At 58.9% G+C, this 18,441-nt stretch overlaps 4 protein-coding genes across 4 annotated transcripts; 3 read left to right on the top strand and 1 right to left on the bottom strand.

The window, feature by feature from the left end:
* Positions 1-2,164: 2,164 nt before the first annotated feature.
* KEL2 (Negative regulator of mitotic exit) lies at positions 2,165-6,953 on the top strand (the record flags this gene model as incomplete). The annotated part of the gene is made up of 4 exons (XM_028641122.1): positions 2,165-2,425; positions 2,523-2,955; positions 3,019-3,301; positions 3,353-6,953. The coding sequence occupies 4 exons, from the start codon at positions 2,165-2,167 to the stop codon at positions 6,951-6,953; spliced, it is 4,578 nt and encodes a 1,525-aa protein (XP_028494799.1).
* A 2,059-nt stretch (positions 6,954-9,012) lies between these two features.
* Positions 9,013-13,051, top strand: EFR3 (plasma membrane localization protein; the record flags this gene model as incomplete). Its single annotated transcript, XM_028641121.1, has 3 exons — positions 9,013-9,049; positions 9,487-9,802; positions 9,892-13,051. The coding sequence occupies 3 exons, from the start codon at positions 9,013-9,015 to the stop codon at positions 13,049-13,051; spliced, it is 3,513 nt and encodes a 1,170-aa protein (XP_028494798.1).
* Positions 13,052-13,412: 361 nt separating this feature from the next.
* D7B24_007003 (uncharacterized protein) lies at positions 13,413-14,567 on the bottom strand (the record flags this gene model as incomplete). The annotated part of the gene is made up of 1 exon (XM_028641120.1): positions 13,413-14,567. The coding sequence occupies one exon, from the start codon at positions 14,565-14,567 to the stop codon at positions 13,413-13,415; it is 1,155 nt and encodes a 384-aa protein (XP_028494797.1).
* A 664-nt stretch (positions 14,568-15,231) lies between these two features.
* On the top strand, positions 15,232-17,047 carry MRS2 (magnesium ion transporter; the record flags this gene model as incomplete). Its single annotated transcript, XM_028641119.1, has 3 exons — positions 15,232-15,825; positions 15,915-16,561; positions 16,639-17,047. The coding sequence occupies 3 exons, from the start codon at positions 15,232-15,234 to the stop codon at positions 17,045-17,047; spliced, it is 1,650 nt and encodes a 549-aa protein (XP_028494796.1).
* Positions 17,048-18,441: the final 1,394 nt, after the last annotated feature.

The following is an 18,441-nucleotide window of genomic DNA, read 5'->3' as shown; positions in this document are numbered from 1 at the left end:
TTCTTTTTTTATCACTGTTTTTCCTTTGGCCTTTGGCCCTCCACCGACGGCGAAGCGGTTTCCCCTCTCCTGTGCCAGTCTCCTGCACCTTAGGTACCTAGCCTCCTGCGCATTGGTGGGTCATGCCGCGCGCGCAGTTGCCTCACTACAATACCAATGCTGCTGGCCAGCGTACCTGCATGCAGTCTACAGGGGTTCTCGGCAAGGCGCTTTCTCATTCCCTCACCTGAAGATGATGAAATGGTGGGCGGCCGGGCTTCGTGTTCTGAGAGCCCACTGATGTTCTGGAAATTGACATTCAGGCGAGGCGGAGGATCCAGGGGACCTGCCATCGTCCAGGGTCAGACGAACCGACAGACATTGATGCCGTCAAGGATCTTTCCTTCTCGGCAAAGACAGGTCTCAAACGGAACGGAACAGGCGACAAAGAAACATGATGACCTGTTGGGAGACGGAGGCACGAGTCATCCGTCTGCAAATCTCTTTCTTTCTCTCTCTCTCTCTCTCTCTCTCTCTCTCTCTCTCTCTCTCTCTCTCTCTCGCTCTCTCTCTCTCTCTCTCTGTGCCAGAGCAGTACCAGGGTCGCCTGCTCTGAGCTGATCGTCGCCCTGCGAATGGGCCATGCACCAAGCCGTGACAGGTGACCCGCGGTGACCCGCGGTTGGGCCCCTATTCACTTTGCTGTACGATGTTCGCTGGGAAATCACCTCAAAGATGCGCGCGACCCAAATATGTTCGTCGAGTCGCGCGCGGCGCACTGACACCCCCTTGTGATATCACCCAGCATTGTCAACTTGCCGTGTCCTTGTCAGGCACCGAGATGGCGATCGAGGATGGCAACGTCACCCTAACGTGGAATGTAATTTTGCTCATCGCTATTCACCGGAGACCCATTGTAGCATCTGTCGGCATCTTCGTTGAGTTTGCTGGGCGTGTGCGTCGTGTGGCCTTTGCGCCTCACCCTTCATCCGTCAGCCCCTGAAGCCGGAGACCTGCATAAGGGACGGGAATCCACGATGAGTGGATGGCAGGGAGCAGGACATGTCAAAGACTTGCGAGACTGTCAGGGTGCATGTGACAGCTCTGGTACCCCATGAGTACTGCTGCCAGCCCCCCGCGACGCCCCCCCCTCGCACGCAGCCCACTTCAAAAGTGCAGAACAGGCGCCAACTTGGTGGCTTGGGGGTGGTCCACTCCGGTGCCCTGTCCCCCTAAAAATGTTTCTGCTTGGCAGGCGACCCATCAGCTGGTGTCACAAACGGCTCTCATTGGCTGCGACGCCTGTGTGAACGGCCCGGCACCGTTGCAGCACAGCGCATCTCAGTGCAGAAGCCCCCGAAGGTACCTTACCTTAGGTATCTCGCCCCCAGGAAATGGGACCGGGCACGGCAGGCCATCAGCCAGTAGCCAGTGACCAGCACACAGCACCCCCCCCCCGCCCCCCCCACCGAAACTGGCAAGGAGCCTCGAAGTGCACCAAGACAAGTCCCCCCCAGCCGTCCGTCCACTCATCCTCAACTCCCAATTTTTGTCAAGCCTGTGTCGACATCATCAGGTTCCGACCACGACAAGAAGGTTGATCGAAGGCGCGACGGCCTGTTGATGAAGTCTCGCATCTGTATCTCGACTCTCCGCATAAGTCTAGTATCCTCCTGACGACTTTGACGATACTGCGACGCCCTGGGCTCACAAGTCGCGCGACGAACAAGCAGCCCCTTACCCAGCCCCCGTAATCCGCCAGCCGACCCAACATTCTTTCCGCCAACCCCCTCTTCAACCCTTCGACGGCCGACATCCCCCCAAAAAAGGCGAGGTCGAACATCGCGAACTGTTCCCTGCCCTGACCATCGATGCGAACCCAGCCACCTGCAAACTCGAGTCCCGACTCCATTCGGTGTTCCTGCATCAGCATTGCTCCCGATCCCGCTGCCACCTCCACAGTCGCCTAGCACCTTCCCCCCTCAGGCGACGAGCGCGAACATCCAGCTGTTTCCACGCCCCCCGACGACAACGACCTGCACTCTGTCGCTCAAGCGCCAGTCCTGTCGTTACACCACCCGAACACCAAAGCAAACATCATCAACTTTACCTGGTTGAGTGGTTGCGCACCCACAGCTCGTCCTTGGTCGTTGCCTCGTCGCTTGCGCGTGATCAGCCAGTCATCATGGCGTTCCTGTTCAAGTCGAAAAAGAACCAAGACCGGGCCCTCGCCAGTCGCGATGGCACTTCGGGGTCCCAGGGCTCGATTCAGAGCGCCAGCGCCAGAGTAGCCAAGGATGAAAAGGCTGTCGCACAACGATCGACCCCCACCGGCAGCATGAACTCTTTCGGCGAGGAGGGCAGCGTAGGAAGCCCAGAGCAAGCACACGGCCGCCAACGGGGGCCCAGTGTTGACCAGGCGCCGTCTGCGCCCAGCGATTTGCCGGTAAGTTCCCCTATGAACACAGGAATTTCTTCACAATTTTCGCATTTGTGTCGGGCACCTTGAATAGCATCATAGGTACTAATCCTTGACTGCGCAGTTTCGCAACAGTCCACAGATGCAGTCGCAGCCTCAGCAGCAACCCCTGCAGCAGACGCAACAGCCACCACCACAACAGCAGAACCCAAACTCTGCGCTGTACCCTTGGTCGCAACGACGCCTGACATATACATCTGCACACCCTCCCCCTTTTCCGAGATATGGCGCCGCCGTCAACTCGGTGGCGTCGAAGGAGGGCGACATCTACCTGATGGGCGGGCTGATCAACAGTTCGACGGTCAAGGGAGATCTGTGGATGATTGAGGCCGGCCAGAGCATGGCTTGCTATCCTCTGGCAACGACAGCCGAAGGCCCTGGCCCTCGCGTCGGTCACTCGAGTCTTCTCGTTGGTAACGCATTCATTGTCTACGGAGGAGATACCAAGGTGGAGGAAACCGACGTCCTCGACGAGACCCTGTACCTGCTCAATACCTGTAAGTTCCCAACAACCTGTTGACTTGCCCGTTGTGCGCCGCTCCGTACTGACAACAGACCAGCCACAAGACAATGGTCGCGAGCTCTGCCTTCAGGCCCCCGCCCCTCGGGACGCTACGGCCACTCGCTCAATATCCTTGGTTCCAAGATCTACGTCTTTGGTGGGCAGGTTGAGGGTTACTTCATGAACGACCTGTCTGCTTTCGATCTCAACCAGCTACAGATGCCCAACAACCGATGGGAGCTGCTCATCCAGAACAGCGACAGCGGAGGTCCTCCTCCAGGCCAGATCCCTCCTGCGCGAACGAATCACTCGGTAATAACTTACAACGACAAGATGTACCTGTAAGTCGCCCAGTGGCCGTGAAGAGAGAATATAGACTGATCATGACTTAGCTTTGGTGGCACCAACGGCTACCAGTGGTTCAACGATGTCTGGTGTTATGATCCCGCACTTAATGAGTGGTCGCAGATGGATTGCATAGGATATATCCCCGTCCCGCGCGAGGGGCACGCCGCTACTGTCGTTGACGATGTCATGTACATCTTTGGAGGCCGGACGGAAGATGGAGCTGATCTCGGCGATCTGGCTGCCTTCAGGATAACCTCGCGCCGATGGTACACCTTTCAAAACATGGGGCCGTCGCCATCGCCGCGATCTGGCCACAGCATGACAACCGTGGGAAAGCAGGTTGTTGTGGTTGGTGGAGAACCGAGTTCTGCGCCTGTCAATGCTGGCGACCTTGGCATTGTCTATACACTGGACACGACCAAGATTAGATATCCAAATGATGCTCAGGCACAACAGCAGCAACAACTGCAGCAACAGCAACAAAACGCGCAAAAGGGTATTCAAGCCAGGAGACCCAGCGGTGCCGCCGAAACAAATCCAGCGCGCCCAATGGCATCCAGGGATGGATCGCAGGGGCCTCCCGAGCTCCGGAGACCTGCCGGGGGCCCTCAAAACCCTAACGGGATCAGCAGCCCTCCGAACGGCTTCCGCGCCGGGCCAGGCACACCCGAGGTCAATGGGTCAGGTGTCGCAGGTGTGGCAGCAGCTTCGAGGCTACCTCGCGGCGCTGGGTCGTCTCCTCCCGCCGGTCCTCCACCGCAAGGCCCCACGCCAGCCAAGCCTACTGTGCAGACTTCGAACCTAGTCAGGAGTCGTGGGCCCTCGACGGAGCGTGAAGCCACAACCTCTTCTCCTCAGATCGGCTCAACACGACAATCACCCGTGACTCGAGACGTGGCAAAGGAGGTTGAATCACCGATCGTCAACGGAAGGCGGACGCCCACACAGCAAGTCGTGCGAACAGGCTCAAAGTCGGAGTCTACCCCTGCGGAGCTTGTTAAGTCAAGGTCTCGGCAGGGCAACCGATCTCAAGGGTCGGTCGACAGCACGGCCGAGCCCAATATTAAGCCAATTCAACAGCAGGTGCAGCAAACACAAGTTCAGGCGCAACCAGTTCAGCAAGCACCTCGAGCCGCCTCGCCCCCTCCACCGACCCGCCAACCAAGCAACCCTCTGTCTCGAAGGTCATCAGGCCGGAACTCGCAGACCGTCGTCTTGCTCAAGGAGCTCGACTCTTCGCGTAACCGTAACGCCTGGTACGCATCTGAGCTGGAGCTCGCCCGCAAGGCCGGCTACGTGCCCAACGCAACGCTCAGTCCTGTCCTGGATAGTCGGGCTACGGAAACGTTCGATGACGAAGACAAGCCGTTGATTGAGGCTTTGTTGGCAATGCGCACCGAGCTTGCAAGCGTCCAAAGCGCCGTTGACAAACAGGCCATCCTCGCAGCCAAGCAGATTGCCGAGGCTGAAAAGCAGCGTGACGCTGCGATTCAAGAAGCTGTGTACTCACGAGCCAAGCTCGCTGCGCACATGGGCGGTAGCACGGCCAGCACCCCGCAACTCGATTCGGATCGCGATGCCGATGACCGTTCAAACGAGATCAGCAAGAAGCTTGCCGCCGCTCTCAACTACCAGAAGAGCTTGCAGGCCCAACTGGAAACCATGAAGACCGAGCTCGAGGCCGAGAAACGCGCTCGCCAGCTAGCCGATGATACCACCAACGCTTCCCAGAAGCGCATGGCCGAGCTGGAGTCGTACAAGACGATGAACTCGCCTGAGTTGGAGCGTCTCAAAGCTGAACTCCACATGATACAGCGCGAGGCGCGCGAGCAATCTGTCCAGTTTGCCGAGGTCACAGCAGCGATGCAACTCTTGCAAGTGGAGAAGGATGAGTTCCAAACCAAGTACACGGATTCGATCGGCAACTCCAAGGAGCAGAACCAAACATTTGACTCGCTGCGAGAGGCTGTGGCTGCTTCTGCCGAAATGAAACTGCTCCTCGAACGTAAGCTGGACGAGGAACGTACGCTGCGGGAGAAGATCGACGGCAAATTCACCAAGCTCAAGGCTGAACACGAGGCTCGCACTGCCGAGCTGGTGGCTGTCACACAACGTCTCCGCGATGCCGAGGAGATCTCGGAGAAACATGCCCATGAAGCAAGGACTCACCGTCAGGCTGTCATGGCTGGGTTCGAAAAGATTTCAACGCGGGATGTCGGCGGTGCGACCAAGGCAGACTCAGATCGCCTCGCGGCTCTCCAGAGCCAGCTTGCCGCGTCCAATGCACTGGTGAAGAAGTATCAACAAGAGGCAGACGTGGCAGCTGATAAGCTTCGCTCCGCCGAGGAGCGTATTGCAGGCCTCGAGGTTTACCAAGAGCAGTCCAGCCGCGAGGGCGTGGCAATTCGCCGACAACTCCAGGCTGCCCTCCGTGACACTCAGTCCCTACAGGCTCTCAACTCGGACCTCAAGCACCAGCTTCAAAATCAACAGCTTGAGACCAACGCCATGAGCGTCCAGCACAACACTCTGAAGGACATCTTGATCGAACGCGGGATCAGCCCGAATGGCATGCCACGCTCCCGCAGTGTGGGCAGTCCCCGTGGGAACTCGCCTGAACAAGCCCGAATCCGCGAGCTGGAAGATCAGCTGCATGCGGCGGCATCGAACCACGAGGACAACACGCAACGCAACGCCAGCCATCTGGAAGCAACCGAGAATGCGTATCGGGAGAAGTTGTCGCAGCTTGAGAACGACTACCAGTCGGCCGTCCACTACGTCAAGGGCACGGAGAAGATGCTCAAGCAACTTAAGGAGCAGCTTGCTCGCTACAAGACTGAGAACGCGCGTCTTAAATCGGAAGTTGAAGATCTCGAGGATCGGGTTCAGGCCGCGCCTTCCGACGCCGCACCTGCCGACTGGGAGACAGAGCGAGACGCGCTGCACCAGAAGATCAACGCGCTGCAGGAGGAGGTCCGCGTGTCTGGAGCCCAATTGGAACAGCAGCTGATGGCTGTCAAGAAGGAGCTCGAGGAGGCACACACGCAGCGAGACACGGCCCTCGAGAGCAGCGAGGAGACGGCGCGAACCTTGACGACGAGTCGCCGTGATCTTGAGCAGTTGCAGCAAGAAAATTCTCTCCTAGAGCGCCGTGCACAAGATGCCGAGCAAAAGGTGTCTCTGCTTCTTGACCAGGTGGAAACTTCGGTGGACAACTACCGGCGCCGCAGTCGTCAAGCACCAAGCATGACCTCGGAGCTGACAATCTCGGGTCCGACAAACGGCGTCCACAACCAAGGCCACACGCGCCAGGAGAGCTCCGATGCCGAGAGTGCCTATGGCGGTCCCGTCCCAGGAGGGGAACGCAACAGCGGAGGCATTGACGCGCGGAATAGCACGGCGCTCGACAATCTTGCCACGGAGCTCGAGACGCTGCGCACGCATTGGGAGGCCACAAATAAGAACTACCGTCTCAGCAACACGTTCGACTTTGACACGGTTGCGGCGCCCGCTCGGCGCGATGATGAGGGTGGCATCGGGCTCAGCGAGAGTCTGGCCGACTGGCGCAAGCGGCTCGACGTCGAAGAAGGGGTCGGCGATGTCGGCGAGCCATCGAAGAGCAAAAGCCGACCGGAGCGACCCTAGACAGGCGTGCTCCGGCGTATGAACTCGCGCTTCTCCACCTGACCGCCGTCGTCGGGGGACGCGAATGATGGGCGAGAAGGGGAGGGGAGGGGGGGTTCTAGCCCCCCGTGTACATTGGAAGCAAGTGTTGTGCTGATGCCTGTCGCTTCTTCTACCACGATTCCACGTCTGAACCATGATCACGCACGCAACCCACGCACGAATCGCTCGCTCAACAGTTTCTGCACTTTTTTCCCCGTATCCATTCAGCCGCAGGCCCGGTCCTCACACCTCACTCACTACGACGCGCTCTGAGAGCAAGGACTGACTGGCAGGGAGTTGTAGCGATTTGTGGCTTTCGCAGTCACCATCACGAAACTCAAGCAGGCGAGTGTGTTGGAGCTATTGGCCTGTTACCCTTTTCCCTCGTTTCGGAAGAAGGATGCAAGGGCATCATCGATGGTTTCATCTTTTTCTTGTTTCTTCGCCTTCGTTTTATGCGTTTCTTGGTTTTCATTTCCATTGCTTTCTTGCGCGGGCTTTATTATTTTGTTGTCCTCGTATGTCAAAAAGATAATGTACAATACCTTATGGCTGTGCTCCCCTACCTCGGCTGGAGCTGAGGTGAACTGTGCAGCCTGGTCTGTTGACTGGAAACACGAGGAGATGGTTGGGGAGGGGGACGATGGTGGAGGTGTGTAAGACCCCCTGGTTGTCCGGATGCCGTCTGTCTACAAACATCAGGTCAAGCCTTTCTTTGCAGAGGCTCGTTGACGGAGAGGGTGATGGTCGGTAGCGATGATCTAGGGTTGTAGAGCCAGGCAAGACAGAGGGGAACAATGATGAGACGATTTTCTGTTCTCGCAAAGTCAAAACTGCCTGTGCCATCCATTGCAGGCGGCGCAAAAGTGACTCGACTATTTAGGTATCGACAGACGCAGATCCATGCTCTCGTTCACGTTCGAGGCAGCGAAAACCGGGCAATGACGAGGTTCTTCTTGTGACTCTGGACCACCGACCGCTGAAAAGACGGCCAGCAAACACAAGCATCGGAGCTCCAATCTAGACGTAGACGGACATGGCACATGATAGTTGGGTTGTAGCAAGCACGTCAGCATGTCAGCGCTGGTGACCTGGCAATCTCCTGACACGCAACCACGCTACCTACCTGAACCTTACGGTGTCCCCCCTCCCCCCCCCCTCTCTCTTCCAGGTACCCTACTAGGTAGGTCAGGTAGGTCAGGTAGGGTAGGTAGGGTGTACATGTAGCTCAATACCATGTACCAGGGGGAGGATGGGCGGACATTACGCCTCTGGTTCAAGCACCGAACAAGCTCAATCCCCGCTCGCTCCCTTTGCTGGGCTGAACGAACGGCTTTTTCGACAGGCCGCCTGTCCGCACTGGAGCTCAGGAGACTCATACAATGCGGGAATGCAGCCAACGAGCAGCTTCACTGCGACGCAAAATGACGCATGCAGGTTCGCGGCGGAGAAGGGACGAACCCCCTCCCGCTACTCGTCTTTCAAAGCATGAAGGACAAGACGTGTCCTGTTACACCAAGAGGGGGCTGCTGCTGGGGGGAGGGTGTGGCTTTTGAGCTTGCGACTCGAGGCGGCATGAGTCGGAAGGGGGGGGGGGGATCCAGCCGAATGCTTGGGTTTTTCGTTTCTTCCAGTTGTCGTGTCAGAGGGAGATCAAAACAACCTTAATGAGGTCTGGGCTGGTGTTTTAGCACGTGTCAAGCAAGCAACGGCAGCGCCAACAGCACCAGAGTACCCGGGGCGCCGTAGCGACCTGCCCTATGCACCTTGGGTACCTCAGGTACGTACCCACCTAGTTAGGTCAGATAGGTAGGTAGGTAGGTAGGTAGGTAGGTAGTAGGTGCCTAGGTAAGGTAAGGTACATAGGTACCTCACCTTGGGTAGCAAACAGCCTGGGGCCTGCCGGAAAGAACCCACCTACCTACCTACAGTCGCTGCCTGCTGCTGTCTGCTCATTGCCCCAGCGAGAAGGAGGAACCTAGAAAGAAGATCCACGGCAGGCAGGAGAGGTACTTCAGAGGGGGAAGGAGGCACGGACATGGGTCCCGGAGATCACCAAGACCGCGAGCTCCGCAGTACGACCAAGCACTTGCCCAGGCACAAACAAACTCTCGCATTCTCTGCTTGAAACTTCGTGACTGTTCATCGTAAGGTACCTATACGAGTTCGTAGGTATCCTGGCTCTTGAGATTCCCTCTCTCAAACCGTCTTCACTGGGTGCACAGGGCAGCAGCCGCGTTCAAGGGTCTGTCTTGGCTGATCCCGCCGCCGTGTCTCCCTCCCTACCTTACTTTGGGTACCTGAGGTAGGTAGGTACCTTGGCCAACGGGCCCACGTCAGTACCCTGGCTTCGCCCTGATTATTATTACCGTACCTCGACACTACTTTCTGACGACACCTTTGTCCGAACCCTGCCTCCGTTGCTCACCCACCTCAACCACCCGTCGAGGGTCAAGTCAGGCATCGACACCACACGACCTCTTCGCCATCTACTCGCTTGCTTTCTGTCAAGCTACGACTGTCTCTGTCGACCATACCGACGTCTACGACGCGCAATTGCACGACGACCCGCCGCCCCTCGACCCGGGCCCCGAGCCCTCCGGTGACGACGCCATGAACGCCATTGCGCAAAAGTGTCGGCCGAAACACCAGGTCCTCGTCCTCAAATGCTACCCACGCACCACAAAAGGCGCTGTCGATGTCAAGCCCAATTCCAGCGAACTCAGCTACCTGCTCTTTTATGCCACCTCGCGCCGATCCAAGATCCAAAAGATCGGGAGCTTCCTCGAGAAGAAGACGGCCAGTGACGTCTGGCGACTGCGCATCGGGTACGGCACATGCCCCTTTCCTGGCAACCCTGAACGACTGCATCGACTCATCTTGGACAGAGAGCAACATGCTAACCTCTGACGCGTAGCAATGTACAGGTAACCCTGCAGATCCTCGCGGCCCTCATCGAAAAGTCGCCCAAGGACCTCCCCCTGTTCGCCAGCAATGTCCTCAAGATTTTCGACCTCATCCTGGGGTCCAAGGACATCACCATGGCCAAGTCATCTATCCCCACCTTTGAGGCCTTCTGCGAGAATCACGACGTCTCCTCTTCTTTTGCCGACCAAGGCTACCTAGCTCAGTACGAGTCTGTGGTCCGCTCCTACGCGACCCTCGCCTCGACCCGCCAGACACCAGGCAAGGGCACACCGAGCCAGGCCGTCGTCATGAAATGGAGGACTGTCGGGCTCGAGGCCATCAGGAGTGTATGTTCCTCGGACCCGCTGTCCTCCGTCGCCGGACGGCAGCTTGCCGTCATTGTGCCCATCATTCTCGAGAACCTCTGGCACAACGACGACACGTTCCTCGATGTGCTGCTGTCGCGCGTGCAGTCGGAAGAGAAGTCGGACGCCGACAAGCCCATGCGCCGTAGAACGAGCGTCACCACTGTCAAAACGAGCGACACGGCCGGCGACACGAACCCCATCGCTCTCGTCGGCACCGCCCTCGACGTCGACAAGCTCGCCGAGGAGGACATTGGTGTTCTGGCCCTCCAGTGTCTCAAGCAGATTTACATCGTTCCAAACCAGCCGCAGATCCACAGCGCAACGTCCTCTTTGCTCAAATTCGTCCTCGACAGGGTCGCCCAGAACGAGACGGTCATCGATGCTGGAGAGAAGCCTGGCAGCGAGCGTGGTTGGGCCATCCAGATTCTGGCGACGGTGGCACGCTGGGCCCCTGTCCAGGATCGATACATCATACTGGTCACGACGATGGACCACATCTCGCGGTTGCCCCTGACAGAGGAGAACCTGCAGCAGCACATTGTGCTGGCCATCATGGTCAGCTCTCTACTGCAATCCGACATCAACCTCATCGGCCTCAGTGTCATGGATGTCTTGATCGGCTTCATCCGCCACATGAAGAGACTCATGCATCTACCGGGACCCAGCGGGCTCCCCAGGACGGACAGTGAGAGGGAAGAGCAGCCACAGGCGGGGGGCGACACGACAGAGCAGCGCATGCAGCTCCTGGACCGCATTCAACAGTGCATTGGCGGTCTCGCGACGCACGTATACTACGCCGATCAGATTTCCGACATGATCTCGGCCATCCTTCTCCGCCTACGACCCTCCCGTTCGACAAGTACCAATTCGTCACCCCCCGGTGAGAAGGCAGACGTTACAGGGAACGACGACGCTGCGAGCAGTCACACGCAACTCGAGTCATTCTTGTCACTTGGCGTCGGCAAGACAGCCGCCCTCAAGGCTATCAAGAGCATACTCCTCGTGGCGAACCCCCAGACCAAGATGACCAGCAACTTCAACCTCTCCCGAACCCGTGTTCCGATCCACGTATGGGAGGGCACGCAATGGCTATTGCGCGATCTCGACGGTCATGTCCGCAAGGCCTATGTTGATGTCTTGGTCACCTGGCTAGAGCGCGAAACAACACTGAGCGACCTCAAGGCCAGAGACGAGAACTTGCGGCCTCGCCACCGGTCTGCCGTGAGGAGCGGCCGCGAGCTGCAACCTGGGGGCACGGCGCAGCGCGCATCTTCCACCGCGTCTCACCGCGAGAAGCCTCTAAAGCATCATCGATCGCACTTTTTGCAGCTGCTTCACCTGGCGATCTACGACAATGCGCTTCAGTTCATCGATCTTGAGTCTGACATTGTGCTTCTGCACATCCTTCTGACAAAGCTCGTCTTCAAGCTCGGCGTCAATGCCGTTCGATATGGGCTCTCCATGGTGTTTCGTCTGCAGGAAGACATTCTCGACATTGAGACGCCACTTCAGAAAGTGCGGATCGGATCACTCTGTCACGGATATTTCTGGGCCGTGACGGAGAAGTTTGACGTTGAAACGTCCAGCGCCGGGCGCGCCATTCAGGACGAGATTGTCCGGCGACGCAGCAAAAACTTTTGGGTGGGCAACATCAACGTGCCGACGCCGCCGATCGACGTCGTTGGCACGCCCGGTGTCGCTCGGACACAACCAGCCTTGTCCGTTCAAGAACTGGAGAAGGAGGAGCTGATTCCCTTTGACGACAGGAGCTCTCTCGTCAGCAGCATTGCCGAGGGCTATGCTGACAGCATGGTTTCGCCTCCTGGCAGTCCCGCGGCGTCGCCTGGCCGCAGCTTCTCGCACCCCATCCTCGGCTCCGCCCTCAGTCATGTGCCGGCAGAACCCGACAATGAGCTCCCGCTCACGTTCAAAGAGCTCATGCTCACGGACTGGACCAGGGAAACCGCGCAGGTTGCCATCCAGGCGGCCAGCAAGTCTGAATCCCTGACCGGCTCCCGCACGGGGACGACGGCCACGGGACGGCATCGCCGTGCCATGAACGGGTTGGGCAACGGCCAAGGCTCTCCTCTGGGGAGCCACCGTAACCTCCGCAACTCTTCGCCGCACGTGGCGGGCGCGGCAGGGCTGGCGCCGCTCAGCAAGATGCGCAAGAGCAGCGTGCGAAGCGGCGTGTCGGCCACGCCGTCAGTCAACAACCGCGCCCCCGTCGCGTCCGTCGATCAGTTGAAGATGGTCATGTCAGGCCAGCTTCCGCCCACAGCCGTGAGCACGTCGGCGGGGCTGCGGAATCGCGACGATGACGACGACGGCAGCAGCGGAAGTGGCAGCGACAGCATGGTCAGCTACGATTACTCGCCGTCCGAGCTCAGCTTCAACCCGGCCACGCAGCAGTCAGACAACAGCGATGCCGCCCAGAGGCCGGGTTCCAACGGCCGTCGTAGCGGTGTGCGCAACTCGCTGCTGGCTCACACGTCGTCGTCCCTGCCCAATAGCGAGATGGGCGGCGCCGACGAGGTGCCGCCGGTACCGCCGCTGCCAGACCTCCGGGGTCTCTCGAGCAAGATTGGCGATCTACACTTCGACCTGCCAGCGAGCGGCACCGTGCACGACCAAGTGACCAAGCCTGCGAAGCGCAACATCAGCACGCGGAGCAGCGACAGCAGGTACCAGTCGACGCTCCGAGGAGAGGAGCCGCCAATGGACCTGCGGGATCTCCTGCAGGGCATCGACAGCCGAGCAGGGGAACACAGCCTAGGGAATGTGACACGGCCGCCCTACTGAGCTGAGCCGTAGGTGTTTTGTTGGGAATGCGGGATGGTTTAGGGAGCGGAGAGGTCGCGGGGTTGGTTTCTCAACAACGTCATGTGAGGTGATCATCTCGGGCTGGCCACGTAATGGAGCTGCGGCGGGGTCAATGTGGCATTGGGGCAATCTCTGTAGTTTTACGTGAAGCGTGGGGTGGCGTACGAGTAGTCTCTAGCGCGGTGTTTCGCGAGCGATAAAAGTTGCTTCACTTGTTGAAATGTCTATCATGGTTATTCTAGATGCTATGTGTGTATGTGTGTGTGTGTGTATACATGGGTGGCCAGGCTTATAAGCCCGTGGCAGGGTGATGGTTACAAGACAGAGAGCACTGCTCCATTCACAGCCTCGTGAGAGCCTGCAGATCGAGCTGCTCCCCAGGCGCCATGTGTTCGCCGAGCGCCGTCTCGAAAAGATGACACAAACGCACGAGGATGTCGGGCTCGCGCCGGCCGCGCCCACGCCGCCACGCTTCGCGCACGTCATACACGCGGTCGAGCTCCTCGGCGAGCACAGCGCGCGGCCACTCGTCCGTGATGGCGTGGTTGTTGCCCGCGTCGGGCTCGTCCCCGGACGCCGTCTTGCTGGTGGCGGGGCTGAAGCGCGGCGTCTTGTCCTCGCGGTCCCAGAGGAAGTCGCCCTCGCAGCAGAGGGCGTGGATGAGGGCGGCGTCGTGGCGGAAGGCGAATGACGAGGAAGCAGAAGCGGGAGAGGAGAGCGGCGGCGGGGGTGCTTGGACGGCGGCGCGGAGGCCGTGGAGCTTGAGCTCCCAGGATTGGGAGGCGTGGAAGCGGGCGCCGCCGCGGCGGAGCCAGCGCAGGAGGAGGGCGTCCTGCGGGGACCACGGGCCCGCGAGGAGGATGTCGGGGATGCGCATGTGTGGGTGGACGTCGCGGTAGAGCGGAGTCGGCCATTTTGCATCCGCGTCACCAGCGTCGTCTTCGGCGAAGGCGAGGAGCGGCGCCGGGGCCGGGCGGTCGGCGGCGAAGCGCCGTGCCCACTGGGATTGGGCCTCGAGGAAGGTCGCGGCGTCGGCCCAGCGACAGGCGACGAGGGCGGACTGAAAGACAGGGTTGCCCGGGTGGAGGCCCTCCTCGATGGCGCGGCAGCGGGCGCGCTCGGCGGCGGTCAGCGAGCGGGACCAGTGGAAGCCGAGGGCGCGGCGGGTGTCGATGCCGTAGCCGGCGTGCCAGGTCGGGGCGAAGGCGGCGATGACGGCGCCGAGGAGGGTCGGGCGGCCGGAGAGGAGGCGGCCCAGCAGCGGGCTGCAGCGCGGGAAGGCGACGTTCTCGCTGAGGTAGAAGATGTGCTCGAGGATCTCGAGCGGCAGCTGGCGTTCGAGGAGGGACTTTTTCCGGGGCCGTCGATGCCGTAGGTGACGAGTCGGTTCTGACGAGGACGAGGCTTGTCTGTCGTAGGGGTGGACTCTGTGCTTCTTCTTCTGCTGGGCGGCGCCGTTGCGTTTGCCGCGGACCTTGAGCGGTGTGAGGGGCATGTTTGCTGCGTGAATGTGGTGGTGGTGATGGTGGTGGTGATGTTGGTGAGAGATAGGGGTCAGGAGTGGGATGCTGGAGGAAGAGGATATATATGATTATCGCAAGGAGATATAAATAAGCCGCCCAGAAATCGATCGGGTTTCCATCCTTGTCATTTGATTGAGCTAGCTTGGGTGAATAAAGATGTTTCCTCAATGTTCAGTTTGAAGAAAAATGAAGATAAAATAGAGATTCGTTAAAGAGAATTCGGTGAGGACGGATGACATAGTTAGGCCGTCTTCTTCACCGAAAGCTCCACAGCTTACTTCATGACCAAAGAAAGAAAAAAGCAGTCTTTTCCTGTATATACGACTGCCAGCTTCAAATGAGTCGAGCCGGCGAGGGCCAAGTTGGCAAAGACAAAGGGTGGCAAGTCAAAGATAAAGTTGAAGAAAGGCATCACGATGGACGATGATGATGACTCAGCAGAGCACATCCATCACCAGTCCTAAGGTACATGTACCTGTCGAAGTACCCAAGTACTGACCAACGGCCATGTCCCCGAGCTCTAATTCCGGCTTCGCGACTTTTTTACACCATCCAATCCGTCAACTCCCGTCCCCGCGCCACGAACCATTTACTCACCAAAGGCGCCTCAACGACCCTCGCCGGTCGGCTGACGCAATGAGCTCAGCACTTCGAGGACCGGTGCCTTCCTTTCACCTGCTGCGCTTCTTGCGATCCCAGGCCGAACACGCCTCGACAGGCTCCCGATGCCCCATCACATCATGCTCCAGACAGAGCTCGCCAACACCACGACGACCGCCAAGATGCCTCGCCAGGCTGGAGACCCGACGCCCGATTTCCACAGCAAGTGGCCTTCTCGCCAGCCGGCCCCTGCGGTCACGAACACAAGCATCAGTACAGACACAGTCTACACAGATCAATGCCACGGCAGGCCTGCCAGCAGCGACATGCTTCAGCACAACGAGCACGCGCCGGGAGAAGCAGGTCGACGACGCTGGCAAGACCGAGAGGGCACCCTCGTGGAAGGAGAAGCTCTGGGGCGTCGGTGCCAGGCGTGGTGCCAAGCCGCTCCAGCCCACCGACCTACCGACCCATGACGAAGTTGGCGACGGCAGCTCCATGTTCAACTACCGCCGCATCCTCACGGCCAAGGCCGCCTCGGAACCCCGTCTGCGGTGTACCGAGGTGGACGAGGACGGCGAGGTCATCCTCGTCGACGGCGAGTTCAAAAAGACGGAGCTCATTGCCAAGGTGCGTCCTCTTGTCTCTCGACTACACTTCTCTTTCCCATGCGCCGACCCGACCTCCCCCTGGTGCAGACTTCGACTGACAGACGATAGTACGGCCTGCTGCCTCGCGATCTGCGCAAGATTGACTCGTCCAACCTTCCCCACATCCTCGTCCGCCCGTCGGCCATCCTCCTGAACCTGCTCCACCTCAAGGTCCTCATCAAGAAGGACCGCGTCCTCCTCTTTGACATTTACGGCTCCAAGACGTCGTACCCGCAGTCGGCCTTCATGTACGACCTCCAGGGCAAGCTCAAACAAAAGATCCCCCAGGGCGGCGGCGGCGTCGGTGCTGCCGCCGGCCTGCCCTACGAGTTCCGCGCCCTCGAGGCCGTCCTGACCTCGGTCACGTCCGAGCTCGAGGCCGACTTTGAGGCTGTGCGCGACCCCGTCATCCGCATTCTCAGCGAGCTCGAGGACGACATTGACCGCCACAAGCTGCGCGTGCTGCTGATCCTGTCCAAGCGCGTCAGCACCTTTGAGCAAAAGGCCAAGCTCGTGCGCGACGCCATCGAGGAGCTGCTCGAGGCCGACGACGACCTCGCCGCCATGTACCTCACCGAAAAGGCCCACGACCTGTACCGCGGCGAGGACGACCACACCGAGGTCGAGCTGCTGCTCGAGTCGTACAACAAGCTGTGCGACGAGATTGTGCAGGAGGCGCAGAATCTTGTGTCGAGCATTCGCAACACCGAGGAGATGTACGGCCCCCCCCCCCCCCTTTAGCTTAAGCGTTCGCTTGTTCGTCTCAACCCTCGGCATGGGCTAACCTGCACAGCATCCGCGCAATCCTCGACGCCAACCGCAACTCGCTCATGCTGCTCGAGCTCAAGTTCAGCATCGGCACGCTGGGCCTCGCCATGGGCACGTTCCTCGCGGGCCTCTACGGCATGAACCTCGAAAACTTCATCGAGGACACCAACTGGGGCATGGGCGCCGTGACGGGCGTCTCCGTCTTCTTCTCGCTCATCGTTTGCTGGTACGGCCTCATCAAGCTGCGCAAGGTCCAGCGCGTCAAGATGATGTACGATGAGCGCGGCGGCGGCGGCCTCGGCGGCAGCCTCGGGTCGCGGCAGCACTGGTTCAAGGACGACGGGCCGGCGCATCTGCTGCAGGCGACGAACCGCGAGAAGTTTCGTCGCTTGGCGGGGCAGAAGGCGGCCAAGGCGACACGGCGGTGGATTTAGGCCGTTGCTGTGCGGGTTGAATCTTCTGCGCCGGTTGGTTTTGGACTGCTACGAGGATATGCCACGAGAGCGCGGGCTATCAAGACGACTAGGATGCTACCAACAGAGAGACCAGGTAATACCACAGCATATAGACGGCGTTTACGGCTAAGGGGAGAGAGGGGGGACCGGCACAGGCGCCGGACCTCCGTTGTACGACCAGCAGTGTCGAGCGAGGGGCGCACGCACTCTTCTCACTTTTTTATCTGGAATTTGGACTGGCGTTTGGCGGCATCGGCAGAACACAATACCCAATAGACCGAGATGTCCTGGCGTTTCGCGAACAGGCACGTGCTTCTGACGTTCTCATGAGAGCTGCGTTTCTCGATGCACGTTCCATGTCTCGTGTCACTTCTGTCCATGGCGAACAGTTTCTCGTAGCTCACATCAACAGTCATTTGAGCGTTGCCTCATCAATGGAGAGTCATGCACCTGTTTCCATCAGGAGGATCATCCCGACGACAGGAAAAGGCATGCCAGGCACATAGGGTCCACTGGGGTCAGGCACATAGGGTCAGCCAGGCACATAGGGTCCACAAGTTCCCTCCCGTGCGGCACGCTGCTTGATGTGCTGCTCATGGGGATTTCATGTCTGCCATTCTTCTTGCAGCCCGCCCGACTTCTTCCAACGTTGACCTGATGTCAGACACTTGCCATACCTTGAAAGGATCCCGTATACAGTGAAAACCTTGAATGCGGAGCCGCGCGATCCGTTGGTAATCAGTTTCATGTTATACAGAGGATGGCAGTGCAGGTAAGCCCAGGGAGGTCTTGAGAGGCTCTATATATTAAGTTCGTCTTAGCTGGTCCTGTCATAGAAAAGGCCCGATTCTTACTTACATTCTCTGTCCGCAATCCCTCCCACTCAATTGCATTTCCAGCACTAGGCTTTAGTAATTTACACTAGTGAATAATATCCTCTTGAGCATGGCTACATCGAGTTGTCATGTTCGTCTACTCACGACATCGGTTGTGTGAAACGCGTCGGCGTCGGCGCCCGTTGTGTCATGACGGGCCTGTATTGGTCCATGGTGGTTCGCCAATGCGAAGACGCTTCCTGCAGATGGCTCACGAGAGTGATGGCTAACGTAAGTGCAAATCAAACGGTTTCGTATAGGCGAGTCGTCCGAGTAAGGTAGGGAGAAATTTTCAACAGATCATGTATCACTATTGCGTCACTCAACACGTCAGAAGTTACATATCTCCGCCTCAAACTCATTGTTTCGATCATTCTCAGCCATGGCGCTCCTTTGAATGAAAGGTCCTTGCTGGTTGGTGGTGAAGCCGTGTTTGATGGCTTACTGCCGTTGAGATCCAGCCACGGTCACGTGAGTAGTCATATTGGCCCGTGCGAC

Source organism: Verticillium nonalfalfae, assembly GCF_003724135.2.
Source record: "Verticillium nonalfalfae strain VnAa140/NRRL 66861 chromosome Unknown scaffold_53, whole genome shotgun sequence".
NCBI classification, from domain to species: Eukaryota; Fungi; Ascomycota; class Sordariomycetes; order Glomerellales; family Plectosphaerellaceae; genus Verticillium; species Verticillium nonalfalfae.
Note: the sequence above shows the minus strand (reverse complement) of the source record. Positions and strands in the feature narration are given on the sequence as shown.